Source organism: Macrotis lagotis, chromosome X (assembly GCF_037893015.1).
Source record: "Macrotis lagotis isolate mMagLag1 chromosome X, bilby.v1.9.chrom.fasta, whole genome shotgun sequence".
Classification (NCBI taxonomy): domain Eukaryota; kingdom Metazoa; phylum Chordata; class Mammalia; order Peramelemorphia; family Peramelidae; genus Macrotis; species Macrotis lagotis.
Genome location: NC_133666.1, coordinates 142,230,836 through 142,252,132, shown reverse-complemented (window position 1 = coordinate 142,252,132; position 21,297 = coordinate 142,230,836). Strand labels below are relative to the sequence as shown.

At 36.4% G+C, this 21,297-nt stretch overlaps 1 protein-coding gene across 7 annotated transcripts in view; it reads left to right on the top strand.

Annotated features, from left to right (window-relative positions):
• RNF216 (ring finger protein 216) overlaps positions 1–21,297 on the top strand; it is a 221,284-nt gene that overhangs the window by 83,482 nt on the left and 116,505 nt on the right. For 6 of the 7 annotated variants that reach the window (XM_074202364.1, XM_074202363.1, XM_074202365.1 and 3 more), the window contains 3 exons: positions 10,276–10,440; positions 18,564–18,678; positions 19,814–19,953. In XM_074202364.1, the coding sequence (XP_074058465.1) occupies positions 10,276–10,440; positions 18,564–18,678; positions 19,814–19,953 (420 nt within the window). The remainder of the gene's footprint in view (positions 1–10,275; positions 10,441–18,563; positions 18,679–19,813; positions 19,954–21,297) is intronic. The other variant, XM_074202366.1, reaches the window with a different exon arrangement.

Here is a 21,297-nt window from a genome sequence, read left to right as displayed (position 1 = left end):
TGCCATCATGAAAAGAGCTGCTATAAATATTCTTGTACATTTGAGATTTTTACACTTTTTGTGATCTCTTTGGTATACAGGCCTAAGTGGTGGTATTGCTGGATCAAAGGGTATGCAGTTTTATTGCTCTTTGGGCATAGTTCCAAATTGCTCTCCGGAAAACAGTTCCAACAATGCATTAGTGTCCATCCTCTCCAACATTAATCATTTTTCTTTTTTGTCATATTGGTCAATCTGATAGGTGTGAGTGAGGTGGTGCCTCAGAGTTGTTTATCTATCAATCAGGGAAATGATTAGTATTCTTGTTAATTTGACTTAGTTCTCAATAAATTTTTTTCCTTACCCAAAACACTAACTTTAAAAATTATTTCCCAAGTTAATGTATTCCTTTTAATCTTGGCCACATTGGTTTCATTTGTGTAAAAAAAAATTTCAGTTTAATGTAATCAAAATGATGCTTTTTTGCATTTTACAAAGTTTTTTTTATCTCTTCTTTGGTCATAAATTGCTCCCCTTTCCACAGATCTGACAGATGAATTATTCCCTGTTCTCCTAATTGGCTTATTGATATCACCTTTTATATCTAAATCCTGTATCCATTTTGACCTTATCTTGGTATAGGGTATGAGATGTTGGTCTATGCCTAGTTTCTGCCATACTATCTTCCAGTTTTCCCAATAGTTCTGAGTGAATTCAGAGTGAGTTCTGATCCCAGAAACTGGAATCTTTGGGTTTATCAAGCATTATTATAGTCATTTACTACTGTTTCTTTTCTACCTAATCTATTCCCCTGATCCACCACTTTATTTCGTAGCCAGTACCAAGCAGTTTTAATGACTGATGCTTCATAATATAACTTTACATCTAGTATGGCTGGGCCATCTTCCTTTGCATTTTTCCCATTAATTCCCTTGCTATTCTTGAGCTTTTATTCCTCTATATGAATTTAGTTACTATTTTTTCTAGTTCACTAAAGTAATTTTTTGGAAGTTTGGTATGGCACTGAATAATTAATGTAACTAGAATTGTTATTTTCTATTATATTGTACTTGGAAACTTCTACAACCAAAGCCTCCAAGAAAAATGCAAGTTGCACTTTAGTCCAGAAAGAAAAGTTAAAGCAAGAAGAGATAGAGATTTTTAAGAGTCAGAAAAATAAAACTGAGAATGGAAAAAGAAATGAGAACTAACCAAAACATTGAAAAGAGTATACAAAAAGAGGTACAAAATCTTATGGAAGAAAATAACTATGTAAAAATTAGAATTGACCATCAAGAAATAATAAAACAATCTCAAAAGACTGAAAAACTGGAGAAAGTATAGAATACTTGATAGGAAAACACTGAAGAGAAAAATAGATTGAGGAGAGATAATTAATGATAGGAAAATAAAGAATAAAGACTTGCTCTCTGAAAACTCTGAAAAACAATAATTAAAAAACTTCAATGGCATATTTATAGAAATTATAAGAGAAAATTGCTAAAACAGCTTAGAACCAGTTAGTAAAATTTAAAAAAATTGGAAAAATGCACCAGTTCCTGAAAGAAATCCCAAAATGAAAACTCTCAATAAATATTTTTTACTAAAATTTAGAACTTTCTGGTCAAGGAGAAAGTAATTTAAATATCTAAAAAGAAATAAAGAACTGTGAAGTCACAGTTAAGAATCACATAAGATTTAGCAGCTACCATTTTAAAGGAATGGAGGGCTTAGAATTTGATATTATAGAAAGGGAAGGATCTAGGATTACAAGCTAAAGTTATCTACCTAGCAAGATTATTATAGTAGAGAACCTCAATTTACTCTTATTAGACCTAGACAAATTTAACCACATAGTAAATGGAAAAGAAAGTATTGAGAGAAATAAAATTTTAGAAAAATTAGATATAATCCACCTGTAGAGTATCAGATGGGAATATTAAGGAGTATTATTCCTTCACTATACAAGACATCTTCATAAACATTTGCCATGTAATAAAACATAAAATAACTCAACAAATGAAGAAAAACTAAATGTAGCTTTTTCTGGCCATGATGCAGTAAAAATTTCATTCATTAGAGAGCCTTTAAAGCATAGATTAAAATTTAGTTAGAAATGAAATACTTTAATCCTTAAGAATGAGTTAGAGTATAAATCATAGGAAACAGTAGTTTTATTTAAGATAATGACAACAGTGAGACAACATACTAAAATTCATGAGAAGCAGTCAGTATGATATTTAGAGAAAATTTTTTGTTTTATTGTCAATAAAGTATAGAAATTGCAGATCAATAAATTGAGCTTATAACTAAAAATTAGAAAAATTAGCAAGTTAAAAACCCCTGTTAAACAACAAAATTAGAAATCCTGAGAAAAAGTTATAGAATTTAGAGTTAAAGAAAAGCCATTGACTCCATAAAGCTAGGAGGGAAAAAAAATAAAATAGATAAGCCATTGTCTAATTTCATTTTTTTTTGTTTTGTTATTTAAGGGGTAATGAGGTTAAGTGACTTGCTCAAGGTTACACAGCTAGGCAATTATTAAGTGTCTGAGGCCCTATTTGAACTCAGGTCCTCCTGACTCCAGGGCCAGTGCTTTATCTTCTATGCCACCTAGTTGCCCCAATTTCATTTTTTAAAAAGAAAACCAAAATTGCCAGTATAAAAAAGAAGAGTGAATTTACAACTAATGTAAATGAAATAAAAGCAGTTATTAGATGTTTTGCCCAACTATATGTCAGTAAAACTGACAATTTTTTGAAAGAGTTATTCATTTTGAATTTTACAATTGTCCCCCAACCTTGCTTCCTTCCCCCCACATCCTCACAGAAGGCAGTTTGTTAGTCTTTACATTGTTTACATGGTATGTATTGATCTAAGTTGAATGTGATGAGAGAGAAATCATATCCTTAAAGGAAGAAACCTAAAGTATGAGATATAGCAGAATTACATAATAGGATAACATTTTTTTAAAATTAAAGGTAATAGTCTTTGGTCTTTGTTCAAACTTCACAATTCTTTCTCTGGATACAGATGGCATTTTCCATCGCAGATACCCCAAAATTGTGCCTGATTGCTGCCCTGTTGGTATGAGCACAAGTCCATTGAGGTTTTTGTTTTGGTTTGGTTTTTTTAGGTTTTTGCAAGGCAATGGGGTTAAGTGCACAAGGTCACACAGCTAAGTAATTATTAAGTGTCTGAGACTGAATTTGAACCCAGGTCCTCCTAACTCCAGGGCCAGTGTTATATCCACTGTGCCACCTAGCTGTTCCCAAGTCCATTAAGGTTGATCATCACTCCCATGTTGCTGTTAGGGTTACAATGTTCTTCTGGTTCTGCTCATCTCACTCAGCATCAGTTCATGCAAATCCCTCCAGGCTTCCCTAAATTCCCATCCCTTCTGGTTTCTAATAGACAATAGTGTTCCATCACATACATATACCCCAGCTTATTAAGCCATTTCCCCAATTGATGGACATTCACTCAATTTCCAATTCTTTGCCACCAGAAACAAAAAAAATGACAATTTTAATAAAATGTATAGCTATTTGTAAACATATAAATTCCCTAGTTTAACAGAAGAGGAAAGAATACTCACATAACCCTATCCTGGAAAAGGAAATTCAACAAACCATAAATGAACTAAGAAAAACATAGGACCAGATAGATTTACATTCAAATTCTATCATTATTTAAAGAACAACTAATTCTTTTTTCTTGGATTCTTTAGATACAGAAGCTTGTACTTCCTCATCTTCAGATTGAGTATTTTGATCCTCCTTGGGATCATAGACAAAATATTTGTCAGTGGTCAAGTTCCTTTTTTTTTACCCTATTTACTCATTTCCCCAGCCTGTGCCTGATTTTGGGGGTGCTTCTTGAGCTTTTGAGTTTTATTGGGACTCCCCCACAAGGACCTCAGTGTATGAGGCTCTGACTTCTCTCGTGGTCTGTGAATGACCACAAGTGTATCCCTCTGCTACAGGGCTGAGGTGGAGGGGGCCCCTGCTGTTCTATGGGAGGTCCTAGACTGTGATCAGGATCTGAATGTGGTCAGAGCCCCAGAGTCCTGTTCCAGGGACAAAGGACAGACTTCAGACAGTCCCCCTCCACTCCCCTTGAGTGGGCTGAGCACTCAAGGAGCAGCTGTCTTGAGGCTCCTCCTTGCCAGCTCCACAGGCCTGCTTCCATTTCCTGTATCTGCTTTGCCTCAGCCACGCTGAGTGCCGCGACTGTGCTGAGGACCTGGGCTTCACGCTCACTCTGGAAGAGGTCTCCCTGGTTATCTTCCAAGTTGGTGCTCCCTGGGGTGTAGGACAGGAAATTGCTTCTGCTGCCAAGAGCCATGGCTCCCAGGTACCTTGGGCCTGTTCCTGGGAAGCTGAAGTTTCTTCACTCAGGCAGAGCCACCCTTCTAACCCTGCAGAACAGTTTTTCCACTATTTTCCAGATTACCTTGGACTGGAGAATTGCCTCCCTGGATCTTTCTGTGGGTTCTGTCCTTCAAAAATTTAGAGTCATAATTTTAAGATTTTTGAATTATTTTAGACAGAGCACCTAGGAGAGGCTCTTCTCCTACCACCATTTTGACCCCACCCCCAAGAACAACTAATTCTAATATTAACAAAGTGTTTGGAAAAAATAGATAAAGGAACTTACCATAGTTCTTTGTTGACTCAAATATAGTTTTGATACTTAAACCAGGGAGAGTCAAAATGGATAATGTAAAACTATAGGTCAATTTCCTTAAAAATTTTGATACAAAAATTCTAAATAAAAATTGTAGGAAGGAGACTACAGGAATATAGCATAAAGATCATATACTATTGGGGTGGCTAGGTGGCATAGTGGATAAAGCACCAGCCCTGGAGTCAGAAGTACCTGGGTTCAAATCCAGTCTCCGACACTTAATAATTACCTAGCTGTGTGGCCTTGGGCAAGCCACTTAACCCCATTTGCCTTGCAAAAACCTAAAAAAAAAGACCAAAAAAAAAGATCATATACTATAACCAGGCAGGAATTATATTTTAGGAGCAGATGAGTGATTAATATTAGGAAAATTGGGGCGGAGCCAAGATGATGACAAGAGCAGATCGTGTCTTAGGCTCTCTCTCATAAATCTTCAAAACTAAGGACTCTAATTAAATTTTTGAGAGACAGAGCCCACAGAGGGACCCAGTGAGGCAGTTTTGCTACTCAAGGTGACCTGGAAAAGAGCAAAAAGGCTCTGCTCCCTGGGGTTGGAGGGGTGGCCTGCCAGAGCAAAAGAACTTCAGCCTCCCAGAGGCAGTCCCAGGGCACTGGGAACCTAGGCTCCCAGCAGCAGGGGAGTAGCAGGGGAATTCTGCCAGAGTGAGCAGGTGAAGCCCAGTCCTCAGGGCACACAGCAAGCAGCCTGGCCAAAGCAGCCCAGATCCAGGAAACAGAAGCAGGCAGAGCCAGTAAGCAGGAACCCTCAGGTCATGAGCCCATTGAACCTAGGGAGGGGAGTGAGGAGAGAGAAACTGCTGAGCTCTGCCCCTGGAACAGGACACTGGGGCTCTGAACATACTCAGATCCTGATGGCAGTCTAAACCCCCCCATAGAACAGCAGGGCCCCCCCCCCCACCTCAGCCCTGTGGCAGAGGGGACCGTATATGGTCATTCACAGACCAGGAGGGAGGACAGAGCCTCACATATTGAGATCCTTGTAGGAGTGTTCCAAAAGCTCAGGAAGCACCCCCAAAACAGGCTTAGGCTGGGAAAATGAGCAAGCAGAGCAAAAAGAGGAACACCATTGAGAAATACATTATCTATGATCCCAGAAGGATGAAAACACTCAGTCTGACGATGAGGAAGCACAAGCTCCTGCATCTAAAGACTCCAAGAAAAACAGAAATTGGGCTCAGGCTATGACAGAGCTCAAAAAAGACTTTGAAAATCAAATGAGGGAGTTAGAAGTAAAACTGGGAAAAGAAATGACAGATTCAGGAAAAACATGAAAATGAAGTCAGCAGCTTAGTCAAGGAAATCCAAAAAACTGCTGAAGAAAATAGCGTGCTAAAAACCAGCTTAGGTCAAATGGATAAAACAGTTCAAAAAGTTATTGAGAAGAATGCTTTAAAAAGCAGAATTGGCCAGATGGAAAAAGAGATAAGAAAACTCTCTGAGGAAAACAAATCCTTCAGACAAAGAATAGATCTCAGGGAGACTGATGAATTTACAAGAAATCAGGAATCAGTACTTCAAAACCAAAGAAATGAAAAATTAGAAGATGTGAAACATCTCATTGAAAAAACAACTGATATGGAAAACAGATTTAGGAAAGATAATTTAAAAATTATTGGAATACCTGAAAGTCATAATCAGGAAAAGAGCCTTGACATCATTTTTCAAAGAATTACTACAGGAAAATTGCCCTGATACCCTAGAAGCAGAGGGCAAAATAGAAATGGAGAGAATCCACTGATCCCCCTGAGAAAGAGATCCCCAAAAAACCAACCCCCAGGAATATTATAGCCAAGTTCCAGAACTCCCAAGTCAAAAAGAAAATATTACAAGCAGCCAGAAGGACACAATTCAAATACCATGGAGCTGCAGTCAGGATCACACAGGACTTAGCAGCAACTACATTAAAAGCTCGTAAGACTTGGAATATAATATTCCAGAAGGCAAAAGAGTTTAGAATGCAACTGACAATCAACTACCCAGCCAAACTGAATATCATCTTCCAGGGAAAAAGATGGACTTTCAATGAACCATGGGAATTTCAAATGTTCCTGTTGGAATGGCCAGAGCTGAACAGAAGGTTTGATCTTCAAATACAGGACTCAGGTGAAGCATAGAGATTGGAGGAGAAGGGGAAAATATGAGGGACTTAATGATGATGAACTGCATGTATTCCTGCTTAGAAAAATGATACTGATAATACTCATATGAACCTCAGTTATAGAGCAGGTAGAAGGAGCTTTTATAGTTGAAGCACAGGAGAATGCTGAATTTGAAGATAAAATATGGTGTAAAAATGGAGTCAGTAGAAAAAAGGGAAATGTAATGGGAGAAAGAAAAAGGAGAGGGGACCAAGATATTTTATATAATAAGATTTTTCTTTATTACAATGAGCTACTGCAATGATATGGAAGGGGGGAAGGCAATGGGGAGTGAGGGAATCTTCACTCTCATCAGAGGTGGCTAGGAGAGGAAACAGCATATATACTCAATGGGGTATAGGCATCCGGAGTAAGAAGTGGGGGGACAGGGGGAAGAGGGGGGATATGAGTGTTGGAGGAGAGGATGGACCATGGTGGGAGAGTGGTCAGATATAACACATTTTCTTTTTTACTTCTTGCAAGGGGTTTGGATTGCATGGCCTGTCTGGGATCATAGGGCCAGGTGGATGCTGGGCCTAAGTGGTGGTAGGGGGGCTTGGGGCCTCTTGGCCCCAGGGCCAGGGATCTGTCTCCTGCGCCACTCAGCTACCCTACACCAGAGTCAGAGTGAAAGTAGAGAGAAAATAAAGTACATGGTAGTGGAAAAATACTAAAGGAGGGAGTTGGAATCAGCAGTGGCAAAGGTGGAAAAATATGGAAGTAACTTTTGTGATGGACTTATCATAAAGAATGTGATCCACCTGTGACACAGTTGTTGGTGTTGGAACAAAGACTCAAGCACACTTTTTATTATTATTATTTGGGAGGGGGTGCAGGGCAAATGGGGCTGGGTGGCCCGCCTGGGGCTGCATAGCAGGGTGATTGTTGGGTTTCTGAGGCTGGATTTGGACCCGGGTGCTCCTGGTTCAAAGGCCAGTGCTCTGTCCGCCACCCAACCACTCCTACTATTAATACTATTTTATTTTATTTTGGGTCTTTTTTTTCTTTTTTTTTTTTTTTTTGGTTTTTGCAGGGCAGCGGTGTTGGGGTAGCTTGCATGTCACACAGCTGGGTGATTGTTGGGTGTATGGGGCTGGATATGGGCTTGGGTGCTCCTGGTTCCAGGGCTGGTGCTCCATCCATTGTGCCACCTGGCCATGCCTACAATTATTACTATTATTTTTTTTATTTTAATTTTTTTCTCTCCCTTTTACTTTATCACTGAAGTGAGTATATATTTTTGGGGAGGAGGGGGTATTTTGTTTACTCTTAAACAAGAATATTTTATTAATGTATAAATAAATTTGTACAAAATGAGAATAAATAAATATTAAATATAAAATATATTAGGAAAACTATTAGCATAATGGACCATATTAACCACAAATACATTAAGAATCTTATGTTTATATCAGTGAATTCAAAAAAGACTTGACAAAATACAATACTTATCCTATTAGTACAGGAATAAATGGGGCATTTCTAAAAAATGATAGGTGTTATCTATGGAAAACAAAGAAACAAGCATTATCTGTAATGCTGATCAGTTTAGAAGATTTTCCAGTAAGATCAAGAATGAAGTAAGTGTGTCTACAATCCACTACTATTCACTATCAGTTAAATCAGTAGCTAATTAGTAAACAAAATTATCATATCAAATGATATGTGATAAGTGAATAGAGCATTGACCTTTGAGTCAGGAGGACAGGAGTTCAAATTCAACCTCAGACACTTGACACTAGCTGTGTGTCACATTACCCTGATTGCATTGCATTCAAGGCCATCTCCAGGGCACATCCTGATTCATATCTGGCCACTGGTTCTGGATCACTCTGGAGGAGAAAGTGAGGTTGGCACAGACAGCACTTCACTTGCTTGTCATAGCATCACCTCCCTGATAATATCTTCTTTGAGAACAAAGGACAAACATCATCATTTTAATCAATTAAAAAACTAGTTGAAATAATTAACAACTTAAACAAGCGTTGCATAATATAAAATAAAGTCATAGAAATCATAAACATTTTTTAATTTTTCCAAAAAAAAATCTCAGCAGGAAGAGATAAAAGAAATACTATAGATATTCCCAGGAACAATATGAACACAAAAATAGAAGCATTTCATACAAATAAAGCCAGCACTAGTAGATCTATATTAGCTGAACTAATATAATAAAATATAATATATAATAATAATATAATATAAATGACAGTACTACCTAAATTAATTTTCTGTTCAATGCCATAGCAGTCAAATTGCCAGAGAATTACTCTTTAGAGTTAGAAAAAGAATAACAAAATCAATCTGGAGGACCAAAAGTTCAGAAATACTAAAGTCATCAGTGGGGAAAAGATGATACATGGAAGACTAGCAGTATGTAATCTCAGATTATACTTCAAAGATATAATCATCAAATCAGTTTAGTACTGGCTAAGAGATTGTCATTTGTTTTGGTCGTGAACAACTCTTTATGACCCCATCTAGGGTTTTGTTTTCTTGGCAAAGATGATGGTAGCGTGCTTTGCCATTTCCTTCTCCAGCTCATTTTGCAGATGAGGAAACTGAGACAACCAGGATTAAGTGACTTGTTCATCAATTAGGGAATGGCTGTACAAGTTATGGCATATGGTATATGTAATGGAATACTATTGTGCTATAAGAAATGATATTGAAGGTTTCAGGAAAACCTAGCAAGACATTTACAAACTAAAAAAAAAAAAAAAAAAGACGTACAAACTTAGGCAAAGTAAAGTAAGAGAACCACAGGAACAATTTATACAGTACCAGCAATATTGTAAAAATAATCAACCCTGAAAAACTTAGTAACTCTAATCAACATAATGACTAACCACAATTCTCAAGAACTTGTGATGAAACATGCTATCTGCCTCCAAACAGAACTGTTGGACTCAGTACAGATTGAAGCATATTTTCTTTTTCTTTCTTTCTTTTGGAACATGGCTACAGTGGAAATTTGTTTTATGTATCTATATTTGTAATGATTTTAAATGATTGCCTTCTTGATTGGTGGACTTTGAAGGGTAGAGAGGGAGATAATTTGGAACCAAAAATAAGATAGAATTGAATTCTTAGTTAATCCTAGTGGAAGATAATGGACAATGTGAATTAGATGTTAGTCTCCGTTATTATCTTAAAATAGAAGTCAGAAATAAAGGAAAAGGAAGTTTGCCACTGAGAAATGTAAAAACAAAACAAAACTGTAGGTTATGGACTTTGGATTCTGTTACTCTTCTTATCCCTTCTTTCCTTCTCTCTCATTCTAGTTCTGCCTCCCTCCCTCCTCTCTTATTAAATCATTTATCCTCTGGAATAGGAAATCAGACACAGTTGTTTTGAGGCAGCTTTGAGGGTTCTTTGTATTTTTGTTGTGTTGAAAATAAATCCCATTAACAAATTTTATTAATTTTCTGATTCTCTTTCATTTTAGGTGTCTAAAGTGGACTATTTTGACTTTTCTAAACTTACTCCTCTTGACCAGCGTTGCTTTATGCAAGCTACTGATCTACTCATGGAAGATTTCAAAATGCTCAGTACTCAGGACATCAAGTGGGCACTGCATGAGCTCAAGGGACACTATGCAATCACCCGAAAGGTTCTTTGCCTATGTTCTTAGATTCTTCTTCATTCTCATCTCCTACTACTTCTTCCCTTAGTATCCAGATGAAGAGGTCAGATTAAAGAATTTAGTATGAACTAAATTCAAGAACGGAAAGCAAATGTGTGGCTTTCCTATATTTTGACAAGCAGGGGAGAGGGCAGGGTCCTTGGGTTCTAAGGAGGTCATAGATTTTGAAGTACAAGGGTTCAAAGAAGTTACGCAGTCCAAAACTTCCATTTTGCAGTTGAAAAATCTGAGGTTCAAAGAACTTGCTCAAAGTCCCAGGTAGGACTGAGTAAAGGAGAAATTTGATCACTTTTTTTCCTTTCTCCAGAAAACTGAAAGAAGAGCAAATATATGATAGTTATATAAAAGTCATCTTCATGTCAGAATGCTAAAATATTGGGGTTGATCATTAAGGGAAGTGGTAAAAAATTTTTTTTGAAGCTCTTTAAGAAAAGACTTAGGTACTCTGTGTGACAGGAATAAAAGGGATTAAAAAAAATCATTGAGACTGACATTTAGCAATGATCCTCATAGTATAGAACAGTCCTGTATGTCTCTGCATGGTGTATTCTGTACTTGGCATACACATACACCTCATGTTTCTCCTAAATAGTTATGATATTGATGTGTTTTGGGATTATTAATCCTAGTAGAAGAGGACACCACTCCTTATTAATGTGCTGCTACTGTGACTAATCTTGAAGAAGTTCCTCCCTCCCTTGTTGGAGCTGTATCTAATTAGAAGGCTGTAGAATTTCTCTGGTTGATTCCTTTTGTTTCCTTGAATCAGATGCTTATTCAAGCCTGGAGGAGACCATGACCCAAAGGAGTATATTTGACCATAGGATATCTCCAAGTTGATTGTAGCTTTATGATGTGATTGTATGAATTGGCGCTGGTATTCTCTTTGAAGAGTCACTTAGTTGTATATTTCCATTAGCCAATATGCTCTGCTTCTATTTACATTTCTTCTTAAAATCAGTTAGATTTTTTTCTGGGAGGTAATTATTACCCATACCTGCCTTAGCAGCCTTAAGTATAACTTCAATTCATAGAAATTTTCCCAGTCTGCATTGTAAAGCAGCTAATGACCAGAAACTCCCTGTCTCATCTGTTGGCATGCTGGAAAAAACTGCTTTGAAAGGACAGGTGGGTGAGAGGAAGGAAGGGAAAATTAGGGTTATTTTTTATATGTGCTCATAAGATAAACCTGTTTTCTGTATATATTATGAAAAAAGCAATACATCTGAGTGAAGAATAGGTACTAGAATGTATGTATGTATGATTCCAGTGAAGTATGAGATTAATATACCATTCATGACTGATTTCTTTGAAAAACTGTTCAATTCAGATGTCTACTACTGATAGTTCTCGCTTTATAGAAATACCATTCCACAAATTTCTATGTAATATGAATTTGCCTTCAGACATTGGGAAGGAAAGGGTTGTGGCCAGTAGGGGGCTACAGAATTCAAGGACATACTGAGGCCAAGGACAGAGAAGTGAGAGTATGAGGAGGAACATGACTAGACTGGTCACATAGGGACCAGACACAGAGAGGAGAGGATGAGCAACAAATGGGGAATGAGGACAGATAACATGGGCCCTACTGTGGGGACTAGTGGGAGCTGGATACGAAGTTAGGTGGGCAAAGATCTTTCTTGGCTCTGCAGGTCTATAATAAAACCCCCATCTGCTAAACCCCCTTCCAGTAGTGGCTTGTTATGGTTCTTTCTTGGAGGGTTTTTTAGGTGGCTTTTTAAAATTTTGTTTTGTTTTATGGTGTTTGGGGGAAGCCCCAGAGAGATAGGTGTGGAGAGTAGATAATACTTAACAGTAAAGGTAATCGCAGGTGTTTTTTTGCAATGAAGTTTTCTTTCAGAATTTTTTACATAAAGTTGAATTTGTGTAGCGTAAATTTATATAAAGCAAGAACTGTCTATTTGTGTAAGTCCCCTAAACTGAGGATCCAAAGACAAAAACAAGTTCTACCTTCAAGGAGTTGACATTCTACTAGGGAATTGGAACATTTATATAGATAGATCATTTGAGAATAGGTGACCCAGATTTGTAGCAGACCCAGGCAGCACAATGATATGATTTGCACCTGGGTCATTCAGAAGCTTATAAGTAGGATCAGAAAAGACAGATTGACAAAGGGGTCTTCCAGATTTGGTGCTTGACAAGGACAAGAGGGTAAGGAATTCAAGATTGATTTATGATATGGAGTTAATACTTCAAAAAGGAACATAAACAAGACCCAAGAGTCCAGTTTTACATTGTACCATTTAAAACTGCTTTGGAACTTCATTATTATGCTATTCTTAGATAGAATACATAGTCTTCTGGTCACTTAAACCTTTCTGGATTGAGTCTAGGATTTCATGCTTCCGATGTGAAATATGAAAGAGATTCCAACATGATTTAAGTAGGTATTAATTTAAGTATATATTGATTTAATTTGAATTGCACATTAACCATCTAAGAGCTCTGCAAAAAACGGGCAAAACTCACAATTGTGAAGAGTCTATATAAATCATGTCATTTTTTTATTTCATCTTATTTTTTTTGTGCCAAAACAAAAAAGTCATACTTTAGGGAAAGATTCTTGATGATTGCATTGCAAATTACAGTTTTTAAGCCTTTTAATTTTTTTGTTATTGCTTTTGAGATCTACTATCTTAAGTGCTAAGTGAAACAACTTATAAACTGCAAAAGCAAACTAAAGCCTTAAGATTTGAAATAAAAACTTTTAAATGAACTGTGTACAGCTAAATGTACTATGTGCATTTTCTCTATCTTTACTTTCTTGGTTAAGCACCTATGCATTAGGCACTGGGAATACAGATACAAAGTATATAGTACTCTATTCCCTTTTAACATCAGACTTTTTCCAAAGTGATGACCTTCCTTCCTCAGAGATCTATCATCTCTGCCTGCTAATTTAGTAAAGTTGAAGCTCACTCTTTAACTTTGTAATCATATTTCTTAATGGCAAACTGTGGTGTTATATTTCTCATTCCGGGGTGTGGAGATGTATACTGGGGTATATATACAGGAAACCTTTACAAAGTAGCATCTTTTGGAACAATAGGAAAAGACTGAAAATTACAAGTAAACTAATATTTTATTTCTTTAAATCTTATAATTTCATCTCCATGTACTTTGCTGCAACTGAACTATTGGGATATAGCTATTTGAGTGACAATGAATGTATAGTTTGGAAAGCCTACTTGGAGTGGTGATCAATACTGAATAGGAAGAGCTCTGGACCGGAAGCTGTAGTCCAGGGGTGGGGAATCTTTTTTCTTCTAAGGGCCATTTGAATATTTATAATATCATTCACCTATTATATTTGGTTAAACATTTAATTCATTCACCCATAAAAAGCCTTCTAGATTTGTTAAATTTTGAGTCTTACCTGCGTTGCCATGGCACATTTCCAGTTAGGTTCAGCTCAGCAGCTGCTTTTATGACTTTGGTCAAGTTTCTTCATTTTTAATGGGCCTCAGTTTCCTCATCTATATAATAAGGACTATGGATGACATATTCTATGATTTAATGAAATATCTTCAGGATTTGACTAATGGTTTGACATCTCAGTCATGTAAAAGTAGAGTTAATAATCTTGTTTGAGGGATAAGTGGTATGTTCCCACTGCCCAAAAAAAAACTAAAAGTATGTTCCCCATTGCCCAAACCAAAACTAAAAACTTAGTCTTAAATGAATAATTATAAAAAATGTTTTTTTTCAGATGACTTAAAACCATAATCTCCTTTTAACAGTTGACAATTGTAATTAAGCATTTGTTCAGAAAAGCTAATCCATTGCAACTGCTGATATCTCTTGAATGAATGATTTTAGCTGTAATGAAATTAAAAGTTCTTCTGGAGCAGGAATTTACAATGTATTGCTATTGCATCCCACATATTTCTAATATTATAGAAATGACTTCATAAATGTTTGTCTTGACACTTTCCATACCTGTGATCCCATTTCCTGTTCTCTTCTGGGGCAAAACATTCAGGTTCATTTTATTGTATTTTTATTGCTATAATCATTATGCATATTATTTTCCTGGTTCAGTTCTTGTATTAGCACATAAAAATCTTCTCACCTTTCTCTGAATTCTTTTCTCAACAGCACAATAATATTGCACTATATCCACATATTGTAATTTCCTCAGCTCTTTCCTAGTCAATGGGCACCCTCCTCTGTTTTCCCAAGAACTATCTATTTGTGCAAGTCCCCTAAGCTGAGGATCCAAAGACAAAAACAAGTCCTACCTTCAAGGAGCTGACATTCTACTAGGGAACAAGAACATTTATATAGATAGATCAGTTGAGAGTAGGTGACCCAAATTTGTAATGGACCCAAGTAGCCCAATGACATGATTTGCTATTTGAGTTATAACTGAGTTATAACTGAGTATATGTAGGACCTTGGTTTTTGTCTTGGTTGCACCCTCTATTGATTTTTTCATAGTACTCAGGGATTAGCTTACTTAATAATGACAATAAAATGAGAGGATAGTAACCCAATATAAAATATTGTCAGAAACTTGTCATTGGGGGGGTGGTGCAGTGGTTAAAGCACCGGCCCTGGAGTCAGGAGTACCTGGGTTCAAAGCCGGTCTCAAACATTTAATAATTACCTAGATGTATGGCCTTGGGCAAGCCACTTAACCCCATTTGCCTTGCAAAAACCTTAAAAAAAAAAAAGAAAAGAACCTCGTCATTAAGATACTCAGGTACATTGTTTTCAGTTCTGTATACCATTCAAGTAAACTGTTGTCTAGGAAAGTTTAACCATTGCCCCATTTGCCCTAAAAGTCATCAGTAAACATTTATTTAAGCATTCACTGTGTGCCTGGCAGTTGCTAAACTCTGGGGGTTACAAAAAGGGGGTAAAGACAAGTCTCTGCCCTCAAGGAGCATAGTCTAAGGGAGAAGACAACAAACAAATATGTATAAATTCTTTATAGGAAATAATTAAAAGAGGGAAGGTACTAGAATTAAGAACAGTTGGGAAAGACTTAATGTAAAGGTTGGAATTTTAGTTGGGACTTAACTTTAGCCAGGGAAGCCAGGAGAGGGAGATGAGTTAGGAAGACATTCCAGGTATGGTGGAAAGTCAAAGGAGGCTTTGAATGCTATGCAGGATTTTGTATTTGATACTGGAGATGATTGGGAACCAGTCAAGCATATTGAGAGAGAGAGAGAGAGAGAGAGAGAGAGAGAGAGAGAGAGAGAGAGAGAGAGAGAGAGAGAGAATGAGAGAGAATGAGAGAGAAAATGTGAGTGGTGTGCTTGTGTGTGTCTGTCTGTGTCTGCATTTGTGTTTGGACTTGTGTCCCTGTGCTTCATTTTAGGAAAATCACTTTGGAGGCTGATTCTGTAAGATGAATTGAAGTCAAAGGATTCATGGTATGTGGGTTAGGCATGTGATGATGAGGGCCTGCTGTGAGGTTGAAGTTGGTAGGGGATAGGCCTGATTAAGGGGAAAGATATTAGTGATGTTTTGGAAATGTTTAAGATATCTTCTGAACATCTAGATTGAGATGTCTGAAAGGAACTGTAGATGTGAGATTGGAGATCAGCAGAGAATCTGAGTCATGTAGATGTGAGAATTATTAACATATAGATCATCTTTAAATCTTGGAATTTGATGTGATTACCAAGTGAAGTAGTTAAGAGGGAGAAGCGAAGTGCATCTAGTTCACTGTAAATATCTGAGTTTAACTACCTATAGCCCCTTCTTAAGGACTGTTTGATGTATGTATGTATGTAGACAAGCCAAAAGAATGATTCAATTTCAACATTTGACAGATAATACAATAGCAAGATGGAAAATTCTCTTGAAACATAACCTCAACATTTACTTAAAATGTTGACATTGAAATGGGAAAAAGGAAGAAATTACTCATTACAAATAGCTAAATTACAATTGAAACTAATTGTAAACAAATTAATTGTAAACAAAAGGGTACCCTTCCTACCCCCAGTTCTTGTTGTGACAGCAATACCAAGACTTCCCTGTGAGTCTATTTAAAGTTAAACCTGTATCAGCATAAGGTAATGTTAGGTCTTAGTTTCAATATGTCCTTGAATAACAGATCCTCTCCTCTCCCACCTACTGACATTTAGTCAAAATAGATAAAGAAATGTCAGTGGATGGGAAGAGGAAAGGATCTGTTGTTCTTAGTGTTTTGTATAAACATTTTTCTGACTGAGTAGCAATTTGGCTAAATTGTTAATAATTTCATTAACAATCGTAATTTTAATTTTGTAATTGATACAAAATTTTTTCCCCAATTTTTTTTAAGGCAGTTGGAGTTAAGAGACTTGCCTAGGTTCACCAGCTAATATATTTCTGAGTTCAAATTTGAACTAAGGTCCAGGACCGGTGCTCTAACCATTGCACTACCTATTTCTCCACCCCCCCCCCCACTGCAGTATTTTAAAAGGGAAACCAAAAAAAAAGGTATTGTGTAATTGAAACCCAGGTAGCTTTTTCCATAGTTTTTTAGTGGTGTGAAGTAAAGAGGCAAGAGATCTTGAACTTGGAGTCAGAAGTCCTGCGTTCTAATTCTATATTTTCTATTTAATGATAGGGATGATTTGAGTAAGTCACCTAATTTTTTACTTGTTTAATTAAAATGAGACCACCTGCCCTGCCAACACATTGGAATCAGAATGAAGTTTATCAGATGAAGTGTCAAAATGCTTTGTAAACTCTTCAGTATTATTTTGTAAATTTAGATATTTCTACATGCCATTCATCTGTTTAAAAATTTGAAAGTGGAAAAAACTTCATGATGCTGAAGATGATGATATTGACTTTTCCTTCCCCCACTCTCATTAAATAAGTGCGCCCTATCTAGAGGGGAAGGAAGTGTCCTTTTAGAAGAAAGGTACTCAGTACAGCTGGATAGAGCACTGTAACTGGATGTCTGAAAGGATTAGAATTAGAATTAAGAATTGGAGTCAGGAGGACCTGAGTTCAAATCCTGTCTCAGACACTTAATAATTAACTAGCTGTGTGACCTTGGGCAAGTCACTTAACCACTTGCCTTGCAAACCCCCCCACCCCCCCAAAAAGAAGAAGACAAGATCTCCTGGGATAGTCACACGTTTAATTAAGGTATAATTATTAGCTCATACCAGAGTGGGGAGCACTTGTAATCATTTAAGATAAAAATAGGACATTGATGGGGTCACTTTCTACAGATGAGGAAAATGAGACCCATTTAAATTAACTGGAATTTCCATATGGTCAATTAGTAAATAGCACAGCCAGGATTTTAACTCCTCCATATCCTCTGATTGCATATCCAATAGACCATACTGCTTTTTCATAGGCTTCAAGGGAAATGAATGAGTGCTGGATGGAGAAGAGTAGTTGTTTATAAAAGAAATGGGAAAATAACCAAGACAAACTACATATCTCCTATTATTGCTTAAGACCAAAGTTTTGGCCCTGAAATTAACCTCATAGCACATGCTAATCCAATATATAATCTAGGTGCTAAGAGGAGGGAAAAGGGATAGAATTTAAGGCATATGCCTTATATCTTCTCCTTCATTTAAAATAACTTCATTTTTGCTTTTGTATCTGATACAGAGAATTGGATGCCAGTCTTATTTCCTCTTGCTCTAAATATTTAAGGATTTAATTTCTGACAATTTTGTTATGGCAATATTCTACTTTAAATTAGAATTTATATCCCATTGAGTTCCTTATGATAGAACCTTATTCTGATTTCTTGAGAATAGAGGGTGAATTGTTGATTTTTTTAAGTTATCAAAATCTTTATTGTTGCTCTTTCTTCTCTTCCCCTCCTCTCCTTCCAGGTAGCTAAAATTTCATTTTGGTTAGTTCTCTGCTTTGTTAACATTTTAGGATAGTTGGGAAGATGACTGATCAAACTATATCTTTTATATTGCTATTTAGTAGTCATAGTAAGAAATTTGGTCAAAATGAGTATTCTGGATTATGTGCATTTAAATTTTTCCATATTCATCCTTACCCTTACCCCTCTCCCAGTCCAATTGCTATGAATATTTGAAAGTTGACTAAGTTTAGTAACCTTTGCCATTTTTTAATTTTAGGCCTTTTCTGATGCCATTAAAAAATGGCAGGAGCTATTACCAGAAGCCAGTGGAAAGAGAAAAAAGAGGAAAGAAATGAATCAGTATTCTTACATAGATTTCAAATTTGAACAAGGTAAATGGAAAACTGTGTGTGAGTGTTCCTACCTTGTATGAAGCCATTCAGCAGAACTTATCCACTTAACCACAGCAGTCAAGTAAATGTAGCTATTTTGTGAGGTGCTTTAGCAAATATACCTGAATAAGAGCCCTGGCTTTTGTTCTTAAACCAGTTTCAAGGACAAAGACTGACATACAGCAGTTGTTTTGAGGGCACATCAAAATTTGAGGAATTTAAATTATTTCCTATTTTTTATTCCTGAAGTATGTAGTGACAAGAAAATGAACCGTTTGTGGGGTAGAAAACCACATATAAATAGATACTGTTGGGTTCACCTCTTCAGTGCAGAAAAAAATTGGCTTCCATTGTCTTCCATGAGCTCATAGTATATACCAAGCTAAAAATTTATATGGACAAGCCATCATTACTAAGGAATTACTTGAGAACCTGAGAGAATCCAGCTTTTGCAATTTTTTAGTTTTGAAATCCTGCTTTACAGACAAAACACATGCTTATTAAATGCCTCCTTGTTTGTTTTCATTCTTGTGGGTGAAATACAATGGAAATTATTAAGTGAAAGATCTCAAGTTCATAACATCTGCAAGATGTAAAATTGATGAAATTTATGGGAAACTTAACTTAAGTTGCAAGTTTCCTGAAAGAGGACAGGGGGACCAGAATGGAGATAGGAGACCTTCTTCTCAGAAACTTTTTCTCCAAACACTGTTATATTTGGACATATTTTCTCCTATTGGGCCTTTTTCCTTTTTTATAATTGATCCCTTGTCTGTTACTATCCAGACTTTTGATTTCAAATATACTGAAATGAATAATTCTTTTAAAGAAAATCAGAATTTAAAAAACTCTTTATAAAGGTGTGGAATACTAGAATTGGAAGAGACCTTAGAGATAACTTCCCTCTCAGATCAGAAAATGTTCAATGGGGAAGGATTCATGGAGGAGGTGATATTTGTGAATAGGTACAGTAGTGCAAAGTGTATGCATTATAGATGAACTGAAACAAATGGTATCTGTAGTAGTGGGTAGTCTGACTAGAACCATCATGAGTGAGTAGGTCAAACTGTGGAGGGAATTGGATATCTTGGCATTATATTGTTTGCTGGAGTTTTCATTGTTTTATATTATTTAGGTGATGTAAAAATAGAAAAGCGGATGTTCTTTCTGGAAAATAAACGTCGACACTGGAGGTCCTATGAGAGACGTTCACTTCTTCCACCTGTGAGAAAAGAGCAAGAATTTTATGAGAAGAAAGTCAAGGAGATGGCTGAGGTGAATTCTTTTATGTTGGAGTTTGGGGTAGGGAGCAGGATTAAGGGTATGAGGAGGGGTGTATTTTATAAGAACTTGTTCAGTGCTCAGGCTGTGGGAAGGTTCATACTGGTGTGCCTTACCACACATGGTAGTATGTGCTAATTAAATAAAAGTGTGCTCGACTTGAGAGGAAGGAGGGAGCAGAAATCCAGATTGTAAACAAAGTTTTTTTATCTGGCAGGTTCCATAATAACAAGTCTCTTCCTTTCTTTGCCTCAGTTCTTAATAAAGCAAAGAGTTGAACTAGACAGTCTCTAATATTCCTTATAGTTCTGTGATTCTATCATTTTTCTTCCTTTTAGAGAAGTAATTCTGGAAACGGGACGATTAGGGAAACTAGAAGAGTGGTGAGATTATCACCTGATAACATTTTGAATCATGGAGATGATTATTTGTCACTACTGGATCCTCCTTCCCCTTTTTAAATTTTTCACATCTTCAATTTTAGTTCTTATGTACCCTTAGCCTTAAGCTCAAAGAAAAATATTCTTTTTGTGTATACAAGGAATTGACATTCACATATACTGTTATGGTAATAAGAAAGTTGACTTTTGTCTCAGATTTTTATTTTCAGTACACAGATGAGAAGATTATGCAGGATTATGCAGGATATCTTTTTCATTTATTATAAATTCTTATCACAAGGAATGAGAATGAGTTTTATTTACTAGGAGTTAAAAGTGACACTATCCAAATTTCATTTATATTCCCTTTCCTCAGAAAAGCAATTCTGGCTACAAGGTTCCAGTTTGTAGTCCTTTGTGGTGGTTGGGATATGGAACATTGGAATAGAAGTCAGAAGCCTAAGAATTTGTCCCATTTCCGTCACTAAAAACCATTATGACCTCCTATTATTCACTTCATATCTGTGGACCTAGTCTTATTGGTAGTGAGGCAACTGGTCTCAATTATTTCTTAGGGTTTTTTTCAACTTTAACTTTTTAATACTTTTTTGATTTTGTTCTCTTAGCAAGATGCCTTTTAATATTGGCCTTAAAATCTATGACAAAGCTATTCATATCCTGTTTGTTAAAGAAATTATATTATTTCTTTTCAAAATTTGTTCTGATTATTACACATACATGGTCAGCACACTGGAGTATTATGAAAAGATGCTATCTTAAATGGCAGCTGAAAAATAAAGTTTGATAAATTTATCAATGATCTCAATTCAATTCCCTTGATTTTCCTCTTCTTTGGGGGGGGTGTGTGTGACAGCTGGGTTAAGTGACTTGTCTAAGGTCACACAACTGGTTAGTATCAAGTGTTTGAGGATAAATTTGAATTAGGTCCTCCTGACTC